This window comes from Protopterus annectens, chromosome 7.part0 (assembly GCF_019279795.1).
Source record: "Protopterus annectens isolate FY-2018-M chromosome 7.part0, PAN1.0, whole genome shotgun sequence".
Lineage (NCBI taxonomy): Eukaryota > Metazoa > Chordata > Ceratodontiformes > Protopteridae > Protopterus > Protopterus annectens.
Genome location: NC_056739.1, coordinates 1214535696 through 1214560672, shown reverse-complemented (window position 1 = coordinate 1214560672; position 24977 = coordinate 1214535696). Strand labels below are relative to the sequence as shown.

The window sequence follows — 24977 nt, the reverse complement described above, 5'->3', positions numbered from 1 at the left end:
ACACTTGGGTTATCTGCCGTCAGGCGGTCCCGCAGTCAGCCTGAATTCCAAAGCCTTGGTCCGGCGTCGGTTGTCATCGCTTCTTCCCTGACGTCAGTGCGGCAGGGGTATATATCTTCTTCAGTTTTTCTTGCCCCAGATGTCAGGAGCCCCCAAACTAAGAAGGCAAAATAAGAAGCTTGCAAAACATACCTTACTGCAAAACAATGGTAGTAGTTGTAAGCAAATACACCATATAGACATGCATCCCAAAGGTTGAAGTACATGGAGGTATAAGAGAAGGCCTGGTTAGAAAATGGAGGTATAAGAAAAGGCCTGGTTAGAAAGAGGGGATGGAGGGACGGTAACCTGGACTGCAGCAACATAACCACTCTAACATCTACATTTATGGTAGGTACAAAACTGTACTATGTTCATCGTGCTATGCTGCTGCAGTCATCACACTTGGGTAGAGTCCCAAAGCTATGGTTGGGTGGCAGGAGCTAAACTGGGTTAGGTACAGCTAAGATGCCCTGCAGAACTGCAGTGGCAAACCCAGCTCTGGTTTTTGAGTACAGAGGAAGGTGGTAATGGTTGGTGAAGGTGTGCACTGAACTCCAGGTAGCTGCCTCCAGAATATCCTTGGTTGGGACTCCTTGGAGGAAGGCTGCTGAGGTTGCTGTAGCCCTGGTAGAGTGAGACCTAATACTAGCAGGCAATGCTTTCCCGTGGTGTGAGTAACAAAAGCGGATGCAATGTGCTATCCATTTGGAGATGGTCTGCTTTGAAACAGCCTTTCCTTCTGAGCCTGGTGCATAGGATACAAGGAGTTGGTCAGATTTTCTGAAGGCCTTTGTCCTGTCCAAACAGTAATGTAGCTGTCTGTGAATGTCCAAAGAGTGAAGGAGTCTTTCTCCTTTATTCTGTGGGTTTGGATACAAGGTGGGCAAGTGTATGGTCTGATTGAGAGCCACACTGGATACTACCTTTGGCATGAAAGAAGGGTTGGTGCGTAAAGATACTCTGTCCTGATGGAAAATGATGAAAGGTTCCACTGCCACAAGGGCCCGCAGTTCTGAGACTCTGCGTGCTGAGGTGATGGCTAGCAGCAGGGCTGTCTTCCATGACAAGTATTGAAGCGACAAGTATTGAAGCTCTGCTGAAAAAACTGGTTCGAAAGGAGAAAGCGTTAACTTTTCCAGAACAAAATTTAGATCCCAAGTTGGAGTAGGTGGTTTTCTGGGGGGGGGGGTCTTATATTTTTTGTCCCTCTGAGAAACTGCTTTAGCAAAGGATGAGAGAAAATGGGTGGAACCGTATTATATTGAGCTGAAATGGATGAAGCATGGATCTTTATGGATGAGAAGGAAAGGTCTTTGTGTAGCAGCTCGGTTGGACATTGGAGTATGTGCGGAATATTTGGGATACCAGGATTCAGGCTTCTGGCCTGGTTCCACACACAAAATCTTTTCCATTTGTCTGAGTAAGTTTTTCTGGTGCTGGGCCTCCTGGCCTCCAAAATGACATTCTGGACGTCCTTTGAGAGAAGTGTTTGATAATTTAAGGTATTTTCCATGCAGCTAGATTTAAGGTCCTTAGCTGACTGTGAAGTATCTGAGAGCTCTGTTGGGTTAACAGCAGAGGGAACTGAGGTAAGATCCATGGAAGGCTGAGAGAAGTTTCGTAGTAGTGGGTACCAGTGTTGACGTGGACAGTCCGGGGCAATGAGGATCTTCTGTTGTCTCTCCGATCTGGTTTTCAGTAGTACCTGGGAGAGTAGAGGCAGAGGTGGGAAGGCGTAGACTGACAATACTGTCCAACTGAATGATAGGGCATCCACTTTCCAGGCCAGGGGATGGTAAGTCCTTGTGCAAAATTTTTGTAGATGGCAGTTGTTGGTTGAGGCAAACAGATCTATGTCTGGCGGTCCCCACCTCTGAGTTATCATTAAGAATACTTGTGGGTGTAGTCTCCACTCGTGAGGGTCCGTCAAATTTCTGCTTAATTTGTCTGCCAAAATGTTTACTTTTCCTGGCAGGAATTGTGCTTGCAGTTGTACTTGGTAAGTTAATGCTGTGCTCCACAAGTCCATTGCCTGTCTGCATAGTGGGTAGGAGTGCGTCCCTCCTTGTTTATGTACCACATAACTGTGGTGGTGTCCCGTCCTTATTAGAAGTTGTCCTGGATGCAAAAGGCCCTTGAAGGCTGTTAGTGCATTTTTTACAGCTAGCATCTCCTTTTGAGTGATGTGTAGCTGCCTTTGGTTTGCAGACCATTTGCCCTGTATGCATTGTCCTGCCACGTGTGCACCCCAGGCGTAGTCTAATGAATCTGTTGTCAAGGTTTGGTTTGGTGGAGATGAGACAAAAGGAAGGCCCTTGTTTGCTTGGCATGCTTGAGCCCACCATAGAAACTCTTTTTGAAGGCAGGGAATGAGAGTTATAGTTGCTTTGAGGCTGTCTGTGCTGGGACCATACACTTTTTAGGTACCATAGTTCTCATATGTAGCCTTGCATATGCAATTAGTTGAATGCAGGATGCCATGTACCCCAATGCCTGCAGGAATTTCCTTGCAGTGAGCTGGGTAGGAGTTGCCATGTTTTTGAAGTACTAAGCCAGTTGGTTTTGCTTGTCTGGCGTGAGGTAAGCCATCTGGGTCGTTGTATTCAAGCTGGCACCCAGGAAAATTATTTCTTGTGACGGTATTAGTTTTGACTTCTTTTTGTTTACTGTGTACCCTAGGCAACTTAGCAACTTTGTCACAAATGCCAGATGCTGTAGTAGGATGTCTTTGCTGTCCGCTTGGATCAGGCAGTCGTCCAGATATGGACAAATTTGTATTCCTCGCTGTCTGCAGTATGCAATTACTGATGCCAGGCATTTCATGAATACTCTGGGAGCAGTAGATAAGCCAAAGGGCAATGCAGAGAATTGATAATGCGTTGTGCCTGCCAAAAATCTGAGTTATCTTCTGCAATCTTGTCTGATAGGGACATGCAGGTATGCCTCTTGGAGGTCCAACTTTACCAGCCAAGACTCCTTGACCAGCATGGGAAGAAGCTGCTGTAGTGTGAGCATTTTGAATTTGGGAATGTCTTAAGTGTTTAGACTTGAAAGGTCTAAGATGGGTCTCCAGGCTTTGTCCTTTCTTGGTACTAGAAATAGTCTTGAGTAAAATCCTTGACCTTGCTCTTTTGCAGGTACCTTTTGGAATTTCTTTCCTGTTCATGAGAGCTGAAATTTGTTTTTGTGCCTCTGCCCATTGGTTTGTTGGCAGGTTTGGCATGCCTCTCATCCGTGGTAAAGTGTGAAAATGAAATCTGTAGCCTCGGGTAATAATATCCAGAACCCATTTGTCCTTTGTTATGATGTGCCAGTTTTGTGGGAAAAGAGCCAGTTTTCCTCCTAGAGGTGCTGCCTGGGCAATTATGCTTGGCAGGCGAAGAGGAAAGTCATTGAGTTTGTTTTCTGAAAGGTTGAGATCTGTCGTCTCCCCCTCTGAGTTGTTTGCCATTGTCTGGGCCTGAAAGTACCCTGTGCCTGGCCTCTGCCCCTAGGGCGTCTGTACCTGCTCCTTTGGGGTCTGTCTGAAGCAGGAAAGGACCAGTTTTTTGATGGCCAGTTTCTGCTGAAGTGAGGAGGTTGTACCTGTAAAAAATCTTTAACTATTTGCATTGATTTTGCCTTTTCTTCCATCTTCTTTAAAACTTCCTCTGCTTTGACACCAAATAACGCATCCTTTTGCAGTGGAGCATCCAGTAACTTTGCTTTGACATGTTCTGGTAAGGTCTGCTCTTTTAGCCAAGCATGTCTACGTATTACAGACCCTGTGATTGCTGCTCTACATGAGGCCTCCAAAGAATCAGAACCACACTGCAAGGTATGTTTTCCCACTTGTTCTGCTGCATGCAACAAATCTTGCATCCATTTGAAATCTAGCTGATCTGTTTGAGGGATCATTTTCTGTTTTAACTGATTAAGCAAGTACTGCTGGTATTTAATCATGTGGAATTGGCAGTTTAATGCCCTCATGGCCTAAGTGGCAGAGGTATACATTTGTTTCCCCCATCTTTCTAATGCCCTGGAATCTCTTTCCGCAGGTAGTGGATTCTTAGCAGTAGAAGCCTTAACCCCTTTGGGACCCTGGAAAATGGTTTCTGGGTCTGCAGCAGGGCTTTTATATAAAAACTTGTGAGAGTAAGGGACTTGATAGTATCTGTCAGGTTTAGGTGGTGCTGGAGGTAAGGAACCTGGATTTAGACTGGATTCAGTGTAGACATCATCCAGAATGTCCAAAACAGGTGGAATGGCTAGGGGTCTGTGCTAAGGCAGAAGAAGAAACTCACAGAGTCTTTTCTTGGAGTCAGAGTAATCTTGTCCTTCCCAGTGGAAATGCTCTCTCATGGTGTGCAGGGTTTCCCCAAAAGTGAAGTCTTCAGGGGGGGAAACAGAGGGAATAGACTCCTCAGCATCTGAGTCTTCATAGAGAGGGAAGGGGTAACCCTGTTCTTCAGAGTCTGCTGAGGAAATGGATTCCTGGTCAGAAGGAGGTAAATCTTCCTCCAGTCTAGGCCTTTTGTCAGGAGGGGGCTGGGAACCTCTGATAAGGGTAATCAGGTCATCCGCCATTTTGAGCATTTGTTTTTTAGGCATAGGGGCCTGTATGGGAGTCTGTGGACTCGGTTTCTTAACCTTTGGAAGCTTAGCGTAAGACTTAATGGAAAGAGTCATCTGTTTAAAAACGCCTTCTGAAACTGAAGGCCTGTCCATAGTCTCCAGATCGCCGCCAGGGCTGGCGTCCGCAAGTTGAGGAGGAACCGGCTCCAGTAGACTGGTAGATTCTGAGAGGTAGTTGTATTTTCTAAATATGCAGTAGTCAGGGGCTGCGTAGGTGCCTCACTGAGTACCGAAGATCTGGCGGCAGGCCTAACAGAGACCTCGGTTTCTGGTCTAGGCTGCCAGTCTTTTTCCTTGCGTTTTTTAAACATAGCGGTAGATGGATGGTTCCGGCGACATAATGTAGTTGAATTTTCTGCCAAAATAATGTCGGGCGGTATCAGCCCGACGCTTAATAGTGCGTTTATTGAACCTAGCGCAAAACAGACAACCAGAAACGTCGTGGTCTGGGCCTAGGCAAGGAATACAATAAGAATGAAAATCCTTATAAGGTATTTGCTTCCTACAAGAAATACAATTATTAACTTTGCCTGACATCGGTCTGAGGCAAGAAAAGTTTCCCCAACGGGGTACTTAGCTTTACAGAAGACTTCGGCTGAAATTCTGTTCGAAAATCTCAGGAACTGGCCGACCGGCACTTAAGAACTGCTTCTGCTTCGGGCACCGCGCGGCAAGAAAGACTGGAGAAAATGGCGTCGGCTGCCTCTTATACCCCTGCCGCACTGACGTCAGGGAAGAAGCGACGACAACAGACGCTGGACCAAGGCTTTGGAATTCAGGCCGACTGCGGGACCGCCTGACGGCAGATAACCCAAGTGTGATGACTGCAGCAGCATAGCACGATGATCAAAAAGCTGCTCAGATTTGCGAATATCCTTAATTTTACCTACATAAGACTTGAGCTGTCTATGCAAATCCAAGGTGCGAAAAACCTTCTCAGTTGCAGACTGCGAAGAAGGTAAAAAGGAAGGCAAACGAATGGACTGATTAAAAGAGTAGGAAATTACAACTGTACATTAGCACTTGCTGCAACTAATCAAAGATCTACATTTCCAACTGTAACATGTTCTAGATGGCTATAACTGTTTTAAGAAATTTAAAAGGCTAGTAGGAGACAGCACCAAACAGAGCAATTGCTTACCAACTCATTTGCTAAACATTTCTCACCTGTCTTTGTACATAGTCAATAGCACGAGTGGCTGCATCAGGGTTAGATCCATTGTACTTGTTATAAACTTTATGAATAGAGTTATCAACTTCACTTGCCACCTAAAGAAAAAGAAAAAAAATTACATAAATGTATGCATATTTATGGCAAAATGATTTGAAATTCTGTAAAATACTAAATTGCAAACGAAATGCCCACATTCAGACTCTGACAAAAAAAGTACACTAATCAGACAGTACAGTTGTGTTAAGCCACACATCATAAATGTAGATGCTCTAGAACATTCACTACTGCAGAAATGACTTTTGGAAATCCCTGCCCTCTTAAAGCCTTAGGCCATCTTGAGCACTAAAGATCTCACCTTCTGATGCAAGGATGTCAGTTGTATAAAAAAGTAGATTACCACTGCCATCTTCAAGTCTTTCTTGCCCCAGCCTGACCTCACACTCTCTCCTGGACATCTGTCCCCACAGGAGACTTATTTGGAGGTGGACAAGGTTGGACCCAACCCAGCCTTCTAACCCAATTCTAGATCCAATAAACAAAGGGGTACAAAGGTATGAAATCTACTTTAACATATATACATTAATTTCTGGACACAATTGTACTATGCTCTTCATAGTTCACTGTTGCAGTAATGACTCTTGGGAAGATTCACAGACCTAAAAGGAGTCGGGGGAGGGGGGGGGCATAGCTGGAGGAAACCAACCCTAGGAGGATGGCAAACAAACCTGCCCTGGTCCTGGACATAACTGATAGTTGTAGTGTTTGGCAAATGTGTGGACAGGATACAAGTTGTTGCCTTCAGTATATTCTAGGTAGAAAACCCCTAAGGTGGGCTGTGGTAATAGTAGTATTAGCAGCAGCACTACTCGGTGCTTTCTTCCCATGACACTGAAAACAGAGCAAAATATTGTTGTCAATCTGTTCTGAAATGGTTTGCTCACAGGTTACCCCTCTTCCCTTTGCAAAGAGCAAAAAAGCTGATCTTTCTTCATGTGGGTTTTTGCTTTGTCCATGTAAAATCTAAGCTGCCTATGGACATCCAGGGAGTTCAACAGTCTCTTGCTATTATTCTGCAGTTGTCCATTTTCCTTCTTCCTCAACCTGTGGGACAAGAGTCCCTAACGACAGTGACCCTGGGTGTCCCTCATGGAAGGATATTCTGAAGCACTGTGGTGCCAAAAGCAGCCTACCTCTAGGCACAATATCCAATTTGTAATGTGTTACAAAGGTATGGGAGTTCGACCAAGTAACAGCTGCACAAATGTCCTCTAGTGGAACTCTGAACCAGAAGCCTTGAGATGTAGATACAGATCTAAGCAGAATGAGCTTTAACATGACCAGGTAGAAGTACTCCTTTAGCAGAATACACATGAGAAATACAGTCTGTGATCTATTTAGATAAAGCGAGTTTGGATACTGGCCATCCCTTTCTAACACTGGAGGAGACTACAAAAGCTGATAAATTTTTCTGAACAATTTTGTTCTGTCTAAATAAAAGCACAGGTGTCTATGAATGTCTAGCAAGTGAAGAGTGTATTCACCCTTGTTCTGAAATTTGGGGAAGAAAACTGGAAGGTTAATGACCTGACTGAAATTGTTTTCAGAAGCAACTTTGGGCAAAAAAGCTTAGTACGCAAGGTCACCATCTTTATGAAAAATCAAGTAGGGAGGTTTGACTGATAAAGCTTGTAATTCAAGATACCCTTTTAGCCGACGTGATGGCTACTAAAGAGAGTTTTCCAGGATAGAAATTTCAAGTCCATCTTGGCTGAAGGTTCGAGAGGAGGTAGGACAAGGTCTTGTAATATTCAATGGTTAGGTCCCAAGGGGGAGTGGGGTCCTTTATATGTGGTCCGAGTAAAAAGGTACCCCTGAGAAAGGTCTTGCACAATTCAGATAATGCCAGAGAAAATTAACTGTCCCCAGTGTGATAATTTAGATGGCTGCTAGTTGCACCTTAACAGCAAAAAAAACCTGCCCCACTTAGAAAAACTGAAGCAAGAAAATCCAAAACTGGAGGAATAGGAGATGTAAAAAGATCCAAACATTTTTGGTGAGCTCATAATGAAACTTTTCCATCTACTTATAAATGTTTCTAGTAGAGACTTTATGAGATGATATTAAAATGTTCTGAACTGGTGAAGAATGCCTGGTACCTCTAGCCATCATTGGAAATGGAGAAACCATACGGTTAATTTCAATCCAGGGAGATCAGGGTGAACCTGCCCTGATGGGCAGGACAGAAGATCTGGATGTGGTTCAGTGTCCAAAGAGGGAGTACTAAGCAAGACCCAAGGAAGGGGAAATCTAATCTGTCGAGGCCAGACGATAGCAATGAGAATCACTCTGCTCTTCAATCTCTGGGCTTTCTGAAGAAATTTGGGTATGAAGGGTAGAGGAAGGTAGGCATAAAAAAGACCAAAGGGCCAAATATGGACTAGAGCATCTCTGGGTGACTATCCCCGAGGAGGGATCAGAGCAAAGAACCTGCTGCACTTACTGAGGGGCAAAGCAAGCAGATCACAATAAGGTTAACCCCATTGTGGAAGATTGTTTTTGTCACTGACCGACTTGGAGACTACTTCTTAGGCATCAGAATAACTTTGCAGAGTCTGTCCGCCAGAATGTTGGATTTTCACAAACCAGGTAACCAACACACAAAAAATCCAGGCTGGAACACATGGACATCAGTGCAACATGAACTAGATTAAAAAGTTTTAGCACTTTCATCTCGTCAGAGAATAACAGAAGATCTCAAAATAAAATTACCAAAAATAATCCATCTTTTAAATATCCCTCCAAAAGACAATATTGCATGACTTTCTAGCAGTTTTGCAATTTATAATGCTGCTTCTTCCCTCTGATTGGGGAGAGTTTTGTTTGATTTTGGATTCTGAAAAAATGGAATGGAATATTTTCTGGATATGATCCTTTGCACCTATCATTTGTGATGGCTAACCAGGCGTCTGAGTCCAAGGATAAGCACCCCCCCCCCAACTGCTTCCAGAGAGGGGCAGTTGGGCAACCTCTCAGGAGTGCTGAAAGGATCCATCCAAGAAGGAATCTCATGATTCTTGATTTTGCAGACCCCCCTCTGCCAAGCGGGCGGCATCTACCATTACAGTTAATTCCCCCTCTGCCTCTGGGGGAAAAATCTCCCTGTGATTCCTGAAAAGGACCTTACGACTTTCTGAACAATTTATCACCAATCTGGTTCCTGTAGAATGGTCTTTGTGGAGTAGAAAGATGGATCCCGAAGGTAGAGAAGGTCTTTCCATCCTTCTCACTACAGGAGAGCATCTCTAAGAATGGGGACAAATGACGATCCATCAAAAGGAGCACTGATGGACACTTTGAAAGGTTCCATGAAGTCACAGAGCCACATCCAGGCATGGCGCCTTATAGCAATACCTTAACTGTCTGCCCTTGACATACTCTCCAACATATGAGATTAGCCTCATGGACACATTAGAGATAGACTGGAGGGTGGCCAATCTGGAGGAAAAGCTTTTCTGTTTCTCTGCAGACGGACCCTGGGGCAGAACTAGAGACTTCCTTAATTAATTCCCTCTGTAGTCTAGTGAAGTGTGCCAGATAATTCAGCGATTGCAAAGAAGCTGAAGCATACACCCGCATCCCAAATCTGTCCAAAACCATGTCATCTACCAGAGAACCCTTGGTCCAGTGTTGCCTAGTGGACAGGGCACCAAGGATCTTGTCAGCTCTCTTTGGAATGGGCTCCACAGTGTGCTGTTCCTTCCATACCCTGCAGGAGACTAGGTCGATAAGGTCATCCACGAGGGGGACACCCAAGAAGTAGACAGGCCAGACCCGAAGGATCCAAAAACAGACTTCTCTGAGGAACACCTTCAGATAGATCAACCACCTTCATGGGGCAGGACTCCAAGGAGGTCTCCAAAGGAGACATCACCCAGTGGAGATCTTGGAGACCCTTCCCACTCAAAGTCTGTGTCTTCTGTCAGTGATTCCTGATGGGAATCCAAGTGCCTCCTCTTGCACAGTTTTCGAAGGACCTCCTCAGTGGGATGTTCCATGGAGGTGTCTGAAGAGATTGGGTGATCCGCAAAGGGAGCTGCTCAAAGGCTGTTGGGTCGGACTGTTCCCCAGTATCTAAATCCCTGGATGGACCCTATTCCTGAACACAGCTGAGATAAAGGCTGCTCTTCCCCTTGACACCAGATCCAGTTTGTACTTCGTGATGAGTACGAGGATTGGCCCAAGTTGCAGCTGCACATATGTCGTCCATGAAAGCTATAGGACCACTGAAGAAGTTGCCATGGACCTAGCTGAATGGGCTCAAAGGTTTTGGTAAGGATTGACCAAACTTCTTTTAGACATATGATATGCAATCCATCAGTCATCTGGCTAAAGTTACCTTTGCAATTATTTGTCCAATTTAGAATCTGCAAAAAGCATAAATAATTGATTTGTCTTCCCAATTTCTTTTGTTCTACGCAAGCAAAAACGTAATTGTTTTAACATCCAATAAATTCAACATATTCACCTTTGTTTGGCAGATTAACAGACTGGTTGATTCTGACACCACCTTATGAGGGAAAGAAAGGTTGTATGTAATATTACTATCCCTATGAAAAATAAAGTAGGAGGATTTAAGAGGATAATTATTCAAGTTCTGAAATTCTTTTAGCAGACATAACGGCCACTAGAAAGATAGCTTTCCAGGTCAGGAATTTAAGCTCACATTTTTCTGCTGGTTCAAAAGGAAATTAGTTAAGGCCCGAATACCAAATTTAAATCCCATGGTGGAGTAGGGTCTTTATAGGGAGGTCTCAGTATGACGGTGTTTCTCAAAAAGGCTTTACAAAGCTTAGATGAAGCCAAGGAAGAATTCAAGTCCAATATGAAAGTTAGAGATTGCTGCTAACTGAACTCTAATTGAGGAGCTAGCGCCTTCACTAAAAATCTTGCCAAAAATTCAAGGACAATTTGTACTGGGGCTGGGAAGCGGGTTAATATGTTTTTCATGTGCCCAAAAAACAAACCCTTTCCATTTACCTCTGTAAATATTTCTTGCAGAAGTCATATGGGAGGATAAATGTACATGTCAGATAGGGCAAGACAGCATCAGTTGTCTAGCTATTGAAGGAACTGGTGAAACCAAGCTGTTAGCTTGAGGTTTGAGATATCCGGATGAGTCATGCCTGTCGGGTGAGACAGGTCTGGAATTGTATTGAAAATCCAAGGTGGGTAAAGTAGATGAACCCAAAGGAAGGGGAACCAAATCTGCAGAGGGCAGCAAGGTGCAATGGGGATTATTTTGCTCTTTAACTGGACAGCTTTCTGTAGAAACTGGGGATTAGGGGAGTTGTCGGAGAGGTGCAGGGGAGAGACCAGGGGCCCAATGATGGAGAAGAGCATCCCTCTAATTTCCCTGATGGGGGGGGGGGGGGGATCGTGGGCAAAGAGGCTACTACACTTGTTTATAGGGAGATGCAAAAAGATCTCACAGCAAGGCTGGCCCCACTGATGGAAAATCATTTGCCACTTCCATGATGAGGGACCACACTTCAGCAAGTCCACGTTGGACTCCCCCAGAAATCACTCTGCTATTAGCAGTTGGAAGAGATTGTCCACTGCCACACACTAAGGTCTTCGACACAATGGGTAAGACCTGGTTCCTCATCGTCTGTTAATGTACCAAACTACTTACATGTTGTCCATCTGAATCACAACTGTCCCAAAAGGGAGCGAGTCTTGGAAGGCCTGGAACGCCAAGAGCACTGCTCATTACCAGGACACTGATATGCATTTTGGCCTCTTCAGGGGACCAAGTGCCTTGGACTATTTTCCTCAAGAAGTGACCCCCCCCAACTAATCTGTGAAGTGTCCGTGGTCACTATAGCCTTGGGCTGAGGGAGAATGAAAGGACGGCCTCGTAGAACCTGATATCGAATCTATCAAAGATATCTTTTGCATGCTTGAGTGATTCTGATTTGGGCTGACATGTTGATAAAGAATCAACCATTCAGTCACTAGCATCCACTCAACTTTCATTTGAAATCTTGTTAGAGGAACTAAAATTATGGCTGCTGACGTTAAGACCAAAGCTTGAAGATCAACAAGGCTGAAATTGTGGTACTGTGAATTATCTTCCTGACCTGGAATCTGACAGTTTGCACTAAAGAGGGGAAGAGAAGATGTTATTGATACAGTGTTAAAAACTGCTATGAATTCCAATATTTGAGACTGCTCTAAATGAGACTTTGTAATGTATAGTTATTCCCAGAAGAGAGCATGTCTGGAGTACCTGATCTCCCTCTCTCATTAGTAAATGCCTGGTCGGGGTGGTAATGAGCCAGTCGTCCAAGTATGGAAACACTCCGAATCCCTGGCACTCTCAAGTGAGCTGTTACCACTGCCATGCATTTGAACACCCTGGGGGCTGTCGTGAGGCCAAAGTGCAGTACTCTGAACTGGTAGTGACTGGCTCCCAGACAGAATTGTAAATACCTCCTGGACTGTCCATTTTTGTGCTAGACCTTCAGGATGTGTACTATCACGCACATCCAGTTGTCCTTGTACAAAAAGGGCAGAATGGACTGAAAAGTACAGTTTTGTACCTACCATAAATGTAGATGTCCGAGAGGTATGCATCTGCAGTCCTAACAAATGGGTTGTCCTGCCTCAGGCAGCCCTTCGGTCGGCCGGATTCCAAAGTCTGGGTCTGGCCTCGGCTGATGTCGCACTTCACCCGACGTCATAGCTGCTGTCAATTGGGTATAAAGGCATCAGCCGACGCCATTTTCCTCAGTGTTTCTTGCCCCAGATGCCAGGTGCCCTCTAGGAAGGCTAAATTTGGATAAATGCAAATGATTCCAAACAGTAGAGAGCAAACAAAAATAAACATGTATGTACATATATACAAACAAATACACCATAATAGATTCCTCCAGCTAGCTACAAGATGGGCAAATACCCTAGGAGTACCACAGAGGGCAAAGGAGGGTGGGTAATCCTGACTGCAGATGCATACCTCTCGGACATCTACATTTATGGTAGGTACAAAACTGTACTATGTCCTTCAAGGATGCATCTGCAGTCCTAACAAATGGGTAGAATACCATAGCCAAACTGGGGGAGGAGGCACTAAGAAGATTATGGTGTAGTTAAGATCCCTTGCAAAACAGCAGTGGCAAAACCTGCTCGGGATCTGGAGTATAAAGGCAGATTATAATGCTTGGCAAATGTATGCACGGAACTCCAAGTAGCAGCCTCTAAAATGTCTTTGGTAGCCACTCCTCGTAAGAAAGCTGTAGTAGTGGCTGTAGCCATTGTGGAGTGAGGTCTGATGTTTTCCGGAGTAGTCTTTCCATGAAAGGAGTAACAAAATCTAATGCAATTTCCTATCCATTTTGAGATTGTCTGTTTTGAAATTGCTTTTCCTTCCATTCCTGCTGCATATGCTACCAGAAGCTGGTCAGTTTTTCTATTGTTCTTGGTTCTGTCCAGGTAGTAGCGCAATTGTCTGTGTACATCCAAGGTATGCAGTAGTCTTTCCCCCCCTGTTCTGTGGGTTGGGGAAGAATGTTGGTAGGTGGATTACTTGGTTCAATGATACCCTGGAGACCACCTTTGGCATAAAAGTAGGGTTAGTTCTCAAGGACACTCTTATCCTGATGGAAGATAAGGAAGGGCTGTACTGCCATTAATGCCTGTAATTCAGAAACCCTTCTTGCTGAAGTGATTGCAAGCAGGAAAGCAGTTTTCCAAGATAAGAACTGTAATTCTGCTGTTGCTGCTGGTTCAAAAGGGGGAAGTGTTAACTTTTCTAGCACAAAGTTCAGGTCCCATGTAGGCAAAGGTGGCTTCCTTGGAGGCTTTACATTTTTAATTCCTCTCAGAAACTGCCCGAGTAGAGGATGAGAGAAGACTGGAGGATCCATGTTATATTCTGCTGAAATTGCTGATGCATGAATCTTGATGGAGGAGTAAGACAGGCCATTGTGGAAAAGCTCTGCTAAATATTCCAGGATGTTAGCTATGTTTGCCAATGATACATTTTCTCCTTTTGCTGTACTCCAAATGAGGTATCTTTTCCATTTTGCTGAATAAGTCTTCCTTGTGGAGGGTCTGCGAGCCTCCAGGATAATGTCTTTAACCGAGATAAATCTGGGTTATTTTGTTTTATGTAAGATTCCAAACAGCTAGCTGCAGTGTTTTCAAGTTTGGATGCAGTATCTTGAAGTTGTTCTGTGTTAGCAGCAAAGGAACTAGGGGTAGAGGGCATGCGTGTGTCCGAGACATACTCCTCAGGAGCGGGTACCAATGCTGCCTCGGCCAGTCTGGAGCTATCAGTATAATCCTTGGGTGATCTTCTTTGATCTTCAGTAGCACTTTGTGCATCAAAGGAAGAGGTGGGAATGCATATGCTGTCAGGTTTTCCAAACTGAAGGATAGGGAGTCCACCTTCCAAGCAAGTGGGTGGTATGACCTTGTGCAGAATTTTCTCAATTGGTGGTTGTGTGGGGATGCGAACAGGTCTATTTCTGGTAACCCCCATTTCTTTGTAATGGTTCTGAAGATGTCCGGATGCAGCATCCATTCGTGGGCATCCGTGGTAGTTCTGCTTGGTGTCTGCTAGTATATTTTCTTTTCCTGGCACAAATATGGCCTGGAGCTGAATGTTGAGGTTCAGGGCCACATACCACAGGTCCATTGCCATTCGGCATAGAGGATATGAATGTGTGCCTCCCTGCTTGTTGATATACCACATAACTGTGGTGTTGTCCGTCCTTATCAGCAAATGACCTTGTTGAAGAAACCGTTTGAATGTCTGAATTGCCCGTTTCACTGCCAGCATCTCTTTTTGATTTATGTGTAGGTTCAGCTGGTCCTGTGTCCATAGGCCTTGTATACATTTGTCTGCCATGTGTGCCCCCCAACCGAGGTCTGAGGCATCCGTGGTAATAGTCTGGCTTGGGTGAGGTCTGTGGAAGGGCAGTCCTTTGTTCAACTGACAGGCCTGAGCCCACCACAGGAATTCTTGCTTCAGGCATGGAATTATTGGAATTTGGGTTTCTAGGCTGTGCTTGTGCTGAGACCATAAATTCCTTAGGTACCATTGTAACTTCCTCATATGTAGTCTGGCATGTGGGATCAATATTATGCAGGATGCCATGTAACCCAGGGCTTGCAGGACTTTCCTTGCTGTAAGCTGGTTCTGCGTTGTTAATGCCATGAAATAGAGAGGTAGTTGTTTTTGCTTTTCCGCTGTGAGAAATGCCATTTGATTTGATGTGTCCAGTTCTGCACCCAAGAATGTAATCCTTTGGGATGGTACCAGCCTTGACTTTTTTATGTTGACTGTGCATCCCAAGGCCTGCAATAGGTGAATAACCTTTTCCAAATCTTTTGTTAGTTTGATCATGTTGTCCGCTTGTATCAGGCAGTCGTCCAGGTATGGATAAATTTGAATTCCCTGAAGCCTGCAATGAGCAATTACTGATGCCAGGCATTTCGTGAATACTCTGGGTGCAGTAGATAAGCCAAAAGGCAATGCTGAGAATTGATAATGCTCTGATCCTGCAAGAAATCTGAGGTATCTTCTGCAATCTGGTCGAATAGGGACATGCAGGTATGCCTCCTTGAGATCTAGAGTCACCAGCCAAAACTCCTTGCCCAGCATGGGAAGAAGTTGCTGTAGAGTCAGCATTTTGAATTTTGGAACAATGAGATATGTGTTCAGAGCGGACAGGTCGAGAATAGGTCTCCATTGGTTTTCTTTTCTTGGCACCAGGAAAAGTCTGGAATAAAATCCTTGTCCTTGTTCCATAGCCGGTACCTTTTCTATAGCTCTCATCCTTAGTAAGAGGTTGATTTGTCCTAGAGCGTTTGTTTTTTGGTTTGGTGGCAGGTTTGGCATTCCTCTCTTCCTTGGCAGAGTATGGAAGTGAAACCTGTAACCTTTGTCTATTGTCTGTAAAATCCATTTGTCTCCTGTAATGTGATGCCAGTTTACTGAAAATAAGGCTAGCTTTCCGCCTAATGGTGCTTCCAGTTGTTCCCTGGTAGGCGGTATCAGAACCAAGTCACTGTGACTGTCCTGTGGAAGTGGTTGTAGGTGGATCTGTGGCAGTACTTCTCTGGTTGTTAGGCTGCCACGGACGTCCCCTGTAGGCACCTCTAGATTGACCTCTGCCTCTTGAGCGCCTATTTCTGCCTCTCTGTGCTCTGGTGGTGTCTGGAAAGGACCAATTCTTCGAAGGCCAATTTCTACTAAACCTAGGAGGCTGGACCTGTAAGAAATCCTTGACTGTTTGGACACATTTTGCTTTCTCTTCCACCTTCTTTAACACTTGCTGTGCAGGGGAGCCAAACAAATGAGTTTCTCCATGGGAGCATCTAGGAGCTTTGACTTTACATGGTCTGGTAAGGACTGCTCTTTTAACCATGCATGCCTTCTGATCACTGTACCAGTCATAGCTGATGTAAAGGAAGCCTCCAGTGCATCACAGCCGCATTTTAAGGAATGATTACTGACCTGCTGAGTGTTATGTACCAAATCCTGAAGGGACTTACGGTCTATAGGTTCAGGAGAGGATAGTTTTTTATTTAGCTGATCTAACAAATTCCGGATACTGAATCATGTGGAATTGACAGTTTAAGGCCCTAGTCGAAAGAGTAGCAGAAATATAAACTTTTTTACCCCATCTCTCTAATGCTCTAGATTCTCTTTCAGAGGGGAGGGGGTTTTTGGCAGTTGCTACAGCTTTAGGGCCCTGAGAAATAGTTTCAGGGTCTGCAATAGGAGCCTTATACAAGTGATAATGTGTGTCCGGGACCCTGTAGCATCTGTCGGCTTAGCAGGGGCCGGGGGAAGAGTGTCAGGGGCAGTACAAGCATCATTGAATGCATCATCCACAACTGTTAGTACTGGAGGAATGGCTAAAGGCCTATGCTGTGGCAAATGTAAAAAGGTCCTTAGCCGTTTCCTAGAATCTGAAAAATTCTGGCCCTGTCATTGAAATTGCTCCCTCATAGCATGCAAGGTTTCCCCAAAAGAAAATTCCTCAGGAGGAGAAGCAGAAGGAATGGAGTCTTCTGCGTCAGAATCCTCATATGGAGAATAAGGGCCTTCTGGAGGATTTGAGTTTTCTGAATCATCAGAGGAATAATCCGTAGAAACTGGTTCAGGGGGCTCTGCTCTAGGCCTCTTCTCTGGAGGGGGATGAGAGGCCCTGTCAGGATGAGGTTGGGATCCCCTGATCAATGAAATGAGATCCTCTGCCAGGCTGAGCATTTGGGAACTAGAGCTAGGCCTGTGCGAGGGGGTTTTAGTAGGCAAGGCCTTAGAAGATTTAGCTACTTTAGCCCTAGAGAAAGCCTTGATAGACATGGATGCAGGGGGCCTAGCAGCTCCACGTGCAGGAGTAGATATGTCTAAAGGAATAGTATCTGATAAATCCTGGGTGCCTGCAACAGCAGGAGATATTTCAGTAGCAGATTCAGCCATGCTGTGTGAGGCCTCGGCTATAGGAGGTATGCTTTCGGCCGAAGGAAGATCAGCCGAAACAGAGACACTCGTGGTTGGCTTAACCGTGGTTTCGGCCGAAACCGCGGACCGCGAGTGTCGGTCCTTTTCCTTACGCTTTTTAGCTAATTGTGAAGTCGGAGTCTCCGATGGCATTTTGTAAGCAAAAGCGGGACCAAAAAACTCCTCCGCAAACTCCGATCGACGTCTAAGTGTCCGTCGGTTGAAGGAAGCACAGGCTAGACAAGCTGCTACGTCGTGGTCTGGGCCTAAGCAAGGAAGGCAGTAAGAGTGGAAATCCTTATGAGGTATTTGTTTCCCACAAGTTAAACAATTATTTACTTTTTCTGACATCGGCTGAGGCAAGAAAGAGTCCCCAACGGGGTACTTAGCTTTTTAGAAGTCTTCGGTAGTAGAAATCTCTGGAACTGACCGACCGGCACTTGCGAACAGCTTCTGCTTCGGGCACCGCGCGGCAAGAAAGACTGAGGAAAATGGCGTCGGCTGATGCCTTTATACCCAATTGACAGCAGCTATGACGTCGGGTGAAGTGCGACATCAGCCGAGGCCAGACCCAGACTTTGGAATCTGGCCGACCGAAGGGCTGCCTGAGGCAGGACAACCCATTTGTTAGGACTGCAGATGCATCCTTGAAGGACATCGTGAGCATCTGAACCTTTAGGAGTTGAACTGATTTGCTCAAGTTGCTGATATCCAAAACTGGTCTCCAGTCCCGTTTTCCTCTGTCCTAAAACTAATCTTGAGTGAGTTCTGGATTCCATCTGGTTTAATGGGACATCTTGGATGACTTTCTAGCAGCTTTTGTATTTTCAGTGCTGCAGCTTTCCTCTGACTGGATGCAACATCGGAAAATTTACATACAGATGAAAGTGCAAAGGAAAAGAGACTTATATAACCTCTGGAAACAATCTTCTGCAACAACATATCTCTTGTGATGTCTAGCCATGCCCACTGGTGCAGGGATAAACGATCCCCGATTGCCTCCAGAAGTTGATAATCGGGCTTCCTTTGAGGAGCACTGGTAGGGTCCGTCAGAAAAGGAATCCCTAAACCCCTGTTTCTGCGGGCCACCGCTGCCACATGGGCAGAGTCTTCCATTTGAGTCTCCCCCCAGCACCTGGGTGAACCATCTCCATGTGGATCTTGGAGAGGACCCTGGGATTTTCTGAACCCCATCTTACAACTACCTCATTGATTCCTCGAGAAGATTCTTTGAGGAGTCAAAAACATACGCCCACAGCAGAGGATCTTTCCTTCTTTTTCACACCTGGAGAGTGTGTTCTTCAGTTTAGTGCCAAACAACGCGCTGCTGTCAAAAGTGAATTGATGAACGAGGACTTTAAGGGTTTCACAAAATCACTCAAGCGCATCTAGGCATGCCTCCTAATAGAAAGGTCTAAACCCGCCACTTTGAGGCACCTTTAGCTGCATGAGATACAAGCCTTATGGACAAATTAGAAATAGATTGCAGTTTAGCCAACTGTGAGGCCACAGAAATCTGAGTTTCAACAGTAGTGGTCACAGAAAGGGATTTTGACAGTTCCTTTATCAAGTCCCTTTGAAGTCTCAAAGTGTACCAGGTAAGTTCAGCAGCCTAACAGCGTAAGTCGCTGAAGCATACAGATACTTCCCAAACCTGTCCAATGCCCTAGACTACCTGTTAGGACGATGGATTGAGGAACTCTTGTCGGATGGCCAACACCCCTTCTGTTTAAGGATCCCAAGGATGCCTCCAAAGGAGACATCGGGTGGTGATACTGGGGACCCTTCCCCTTCACAGAAATCACTATCCTCTGTGAATCACTCGAGGGGAGTCTGTCTCCTTTTACACTTCCTCGGACTGCCTCAGTAGGATGCTCTGTAGTAGTATCGGAAAAGACAGAAATACCCTGTTGCGTTCCCTGGAGACTGTGCTGGCTGCCCCTGTGGCATAGAATGAAGGAGCTCAAGGTACAAAGACACAAAGGATGTAGAGGGAAGATCCGAGGGGGGTAGGAACCATCTGTATTACCACAGCAGTGAGCACACACCACTACTTCAAAGGTAGAACACTCCCAGGGACAAGAAAGCCGACAGAGCCGAAAAGACATGCTTCTGCTCCATCGGTTGCCCCTTCCCTGAAGGCAATACATGGCGAGACGGAGTTGGAGCCAAGCTGTCCAGTGCTGAAGCTCAGAGGGGAAAAGACAGCTCTGAAAGCCTTAGAATAGACTACACCTCATATCAGACAGGAATGTTTCAGCTCACAGTCATCCAGCTCCAGAGAAGTCTAAAATGGTGCACTCAAGGTGGCTTTGGAGCTGAAAATAATCTCAGATCCGATGAAGATGGACACAGGAGGACGGGATCCAGGAGCTCTGAAACGATTGGTCGGATCAGAGTGTAAAGTGACAGAAAAGGGAGGAAGGCCTACCAACAATGGTAAGCAGAAATACACAAAACTTGCGTAAAATACAGGTAGGTACAAGATATGGGCTATAATTTACAGGAATTAGAAATAAGGTTCTGAAACAATAGAAGAAAAAAATCAAATGTTTTAAACGTCTCTCCCACTCCAAGACACTAGAGCGCTGAAAGTGACCACATCTAAACGCAAAAGCAACAAACGAGATTAGAGGCATGTTAGAGGGTGAGGTATGTTAATGAGTGATGCATTATGGGTAGGGGAGGAGCTTGAGAGCTTTTTGGTGGCCACGAACTAAAGTAAGAGCAGAGCCGGATCGGAAGTTCAGATCCAAACCCAACAGTTGAGGACAGACTGAAGAATAGTCTAACACCACTTTTGGCATAAAGTAGGGGTTAATGCCATGAGTAACACATCTGAGGAAAACTGGTAAAGGTTCCTTACACATCAACTGCAACTCGTATATCTGGTTGAAGTTAGTGGCACCAGTAGAGCAGTCTTCCAGCTGCGCATCTTAATAGCGGCTAAGGCAGATGGAGTGAGGCATGTACTTTTCTAGTAAAAAAAATTATCCTGTGAGTGGCTAACTCCTTTCTGTGTGGTCTCAAATGCAGAACCTCTTTCAAGAACTGTTTCATGGCTGGGTGGTAGGTGAGCAGGGCCAAAGCAGACAGGTTAACATGGTTGAAGCATGGATTTTAACAGAAGCATATGGCAGGCACCATCTGTGGAGTTCAGAAATGTAACTGAACAAGAGGTAGCCTGGCTTGTAAATGCTGCTCCTCTCCAGTTTTGGCAGAAGTAAGAGAATTAGAAGTTATGTACTCACCATAACGTTCCATCTGAGTAAGGTATCTTCATTTGTATGCAACCTTTGGGATACGGATCCGATCTCGGATCCGGGCCGGCAACTTTTACCACAGCATAGATCCGAGCTCCTAGCTCCTCCCTTTATCCATAATCCCCTGCCAACCCTAACTGACCTCAGATCAAGTTTGCCCGATATAAGCAATATAAAGGTGCCCCGGAAGGAGCTAATCCAAGACAGATCCTAAAGGTCAGGGGGAAGGAGGGGGGGATGGTTGCAGACAAATGAAGATACCTACTCAGATGGAACGTTATGGTGAGTACATAACTTCTAAATCTGAAGTAGGAACTTCATTTGTCAGCAACCTTTGGGACAGAGTCCCCAGCTACCTGAATCCTGGGTGGCCTTTATGGAAGAACATTCCGGAGCACTGCAGAACCAAAGGACGCCCTACCTCTGGAGACGACATCCAGTTTGTAATGGCTGATAAAAGTATGAGATGAGGCCCAAGTGGCTGCGGAACAAATATCATCTAAGGGAACCCTAGATTTAAAAGCCGCCGAAGCAGCGACGGCCCTAGTAGAATGGGCTCGAACCCCTTGAGGTGCAGGCCTTCCCGAACTCTGGTATGCTAAGAGGATACAATTAGCTATCCACCGTGATAGAGGAACTTTAGAAATTGACTTGCCTAAACTTGTTTTGGCAAAGGAGACAAACTGGTCAGATTGCCTACGACCAGCAGTTAGATGAGTATAAAAACGTAATTGTCTGTGCACATCCAAGGAATGCAGTTTATATTCTTCTTTGTTCTGGTAATGGGGAAAGAACACAGGAAGATTAATGGATTGATTAATATTAGCTTCTGAAGACACCTTAGGCAGAAAAGACTGATTGATCCTGAGGTAAACTCTATCCAGGTGGAAGGACAAATAAGACAGCTTAACACATAGAGCCTGAAGTTCAGAAACCCTTTTAGCTGAAGTAATGGCCACTAAAAAGGCTGTTTTCCAAGAGAGATATTTAAGATAAACCGTGGCTGCTGGTTCGAAAGGGGGGGCTAGTCAAGGCTTGGAGGACCAAGGACAAATCCCATGGGGGTACTACCTCCCTGACTGGAGGTCTGAGAAGGAAAGTACCCTTGAGGAACGCTTTACAAAGCTTAGCAGTCAGAGGGCCTGATTCATGCCCTACATGATTATGCGAAATCGCTGCCAGTTGTACCTTGACTGTAGAGCAGCTAGCCCCTTGATGAAAGAGGGTAGTTAAGAACTCTAAAACAGACGTGAGAGGAGCCGTGAAAGGGTCCAAGTGATGGTGCTCCGCCCAGATGGAGAAACGCTTCCACTTGCTTCGATAGACTCTTCTGGTGGAAGGTTTATGTGCTGCTACTAGGATGGCTTTGACTGGTGAGGAGATTCCGGGAGTCCTAATCAGGAGTGGAACTGGAGCAACCAAGCTGTCAGCTTGAGGTTGACCAGGTTGGGGGTCTGGAGACCCAGAGGGTGGGTAATGAGATCCGGGAGTGGATCTAGAATCCATGGTGGAAGAATTAGGTGAGACCACAGGTACGGGAACCATGTTTGACGAGGCCAGAATGGGGCAATGAGGATCATTTTGCTCCCCAGCCGACTGGCTTTCTGTAGGAGTTTCAGCATCATGGGCAATGGGGGATAAGTGTAAAGGAGACCGGGAGGCCAAGCATGTACTAGAGAGTCTCTTGGGGACTCCCCCTGAGGGGGAATTGGAGCGAAGTAACTGTTGCATTTGGTATTTGAAGGAGAGGCAAAAAGATCGCAACAGGGTTGCCCCCATAGGGCAAATATTTGTTTCGCTACTAGGGGATTGAGAGACCATTCGTACGGAGTCAGGATCGAACGACTGAGCCTGTCTGCTAGAATGTTGGACCGTCCCAGAATGTGCATTGCAATAAGAAAGCGGTTGGTGGAAATCGCCCATTCCCACACTCTCATGGCCTCGCGACAAAGGGGATAAGACCTGGTTCCCCCCTGTTTGCTGATGTACCAGACAACTGACATGTCAGTCTGTATTGCAATTGTCCCAATCGGTAGAAGGCTGTGAAGTGCCTGCAACGTCAAAAGCACTGCCCTCATCTCTAGAACACTGATATGCAAGGAGGTCTCTGTCTCGTTCCACGTGCCTTGGACCGTTCTGCCTGAATAGTGCCCCCCCACCCCAGGCGAGAGGCGTCCGTGGTCACTGTGGCGACGGGGGAAGGCATCGAAAATGGTCGTCCCATGTGGAGACTCTGGGACTGGAGTCACCACATGAGCGACATTCTGCAAGCCCTGCTTAGGGGAATTGGATGAGACAGGGAGTTGCGAGACAGGGACCACTGTGCTTGGAGGGTCCATTGCAGAACCCTCACATTTAGGCGGGCTAGGGGTAGTAGAGGAATAGCTGCCGCCAAGGACCCTAGAGCCCACAGGATCAATTCCGCAGGTGGAGCGGAAAGAATGAGAATGGCCTTGACATGCAACCTCAGGTTTTGAAGCCGATCGGGGGTTATGAAGGCAAGCATTACCCTGGAGTTTAATCTGGCCCCTATGAAATCTATCACCTGTGAGGGGACTAGAGATGATTTGGTCATGTTGATAGTTAACCCTAGACGTGGAGCAAGGTTGAGGAAGTAATCCCTGCCTGAACAGAGTAGATGCCTTGTTGGGGCGATGAGGAGCCAGTCGTCCAGGTACGGAAAGACCTGAATTCCCTGAAGCCTCAGGTGGGCCGCTATGACCGTTAAGACTTTGGTGAACACCCTGGGGGCTGAGGTGAGACCGAAAGGAAGGGCCCTGAACTGAAAATGACTGGCTCCCAGCCGGAAACGGAGGAACCTCCTGGAACGTCTGTCCACTAGGATGTGGTAGTATGCATCCTTGAGGTCTATTGAGCACATCCAATCGTTCTCCCGTAATAGGGGGAGAATAGATTGTAAGGTGACCATTCGGAACTTTCTTTGGGTACTGCCAAGTTCAGGAGAGAGAGCTCGAGGATGGGTCTGAAGTCCCCCGTCTTTTTTGGCACCAGAAAGAAACTGGAGTAAAACCCCGATCCGAACTGATCTGGGGGGACGGGTTGGATGGCTCTTTTTTGTAAAAGCTGCTGAATTTCTGTAGCAGCTGCCTCCCTCTGATTGGGTGGTATGTCGGGGAGGCTTCTGATTTTGGGGGTTACAATAAAGGGAATTTGGTAACCTCTGGATATGATGCGAAGCACCCAGCGATCTGTTATGGACTCCCACATTGCTAAGTGCTTTGAAAGATGCCCCCTGACTGCCTCCAGAGTGGAGCAGCCGTTCTGCGTGGGCCTCTCAGAGAAGGGTTCTCGACCCAAAGTTTCTGGGACCCCCTCTGCCTCTTGGGCGGCGTCCTCCCTGTCCTCCTCTGCCACGAGAAGACTGGTTGTCCGGAGCAGACTGGGACTGATGCGATTTTCGGAACCACATCTTCTTCTGACCCTTTTGGTTCTTAGAAAAGGACCTCTGGGGAGCAGAGAAGCAGACTCCGACGGCAGACAACGTCTTCCCATCTTTCTCGCTCTGGACTAAGGTGTCACGAACGGTTTTGCCAAAAAGTGCAGAACCATCAAAGGGGGCATTCGCGAATGACGCCTTAAAGGGTTACGAGAAGTCACAGTGTCGGAGCCAGGCCTGACTTCTGATTACCAGGCCGGCTCCGCCGGCTCTAGCGGCTCCTTCAGTGGCGTGTGACAAGAGCTGCATAGAGGTATTAGAAACTGAGCGTAGAGTAGACATTCAGGAGGAGTACAGCTGCTTGTCTCCTTCCGACATGGACTCTGGGGGGGGATGCAGCGTATTCTTTTATTAGATCCCGCTGCATCCAGATGACGTGTGCCATATAGTTCAGCGCTCTCATGGAGAAGGTTGCTGAACTAAAGACCTGCTTCCCCAGGCGGTCCATCGCTCGAGAGTCCTTACTCGGAGGGTGGACCGCAGAGCTCTCCTGAGCCAGCTCTCTCTTGGTGGCCACCGCCACCAACATGGCATCCACAGGGGGACCTCTGCTCCAGTGGGTTCTCTCAGCAGGGGGACTCAGGATCCTGTCCGGGCGCTTGGGGATAGGCTCCACAGTGTCCGGCTCCTTCCAAGCCCTGGTGGCAATAAGGTCCACCAGGGGATCGGGGGGAGGGGACACCCAAGAGGTAGATGGCCCTGCTTCGAACGCCTCTAGGAATATGAGCTCATCGGAGGAAGCCTTAGGGGCAGACCACCCCCCCTAATCCTGAGCATTTCCATGATGTCTCCAAAGGAGACATCCTCGGGGGTTGACCTCGGGGAGCCTTCCCCTTCATCTAAGTTTGTATCTTTGGTAAGGGACTCAGGGGAGTCCATGTGCCTCCTCTTACACTTGGCTTTATGAGGTAC

At 46.3% G+C, this 24977-nt stretch overlaps 1 protein-coding gene across 1 annotated transcript in view; it reads right to left on the bottom strand.

Moving 5' to 3' along the window:
• LOC122806151 (tetraspanin-3-like) overlaps positions 1-24977 on the bottom strand; it is a 288513-nt gene that overhangs the window by 233614 nt on the left and 29922 nt on the right. Inside the window, exon 2 of the mRNA XM_044076388.1 lies at positions 5824-5925. Within this exon, the coding sequence (XP_043932323.1) occupies positions 5824-5925 (102 nt within the window). The remainder of the gene's footprint in view (positions 1-5823; positions 5926-24977) is intronic.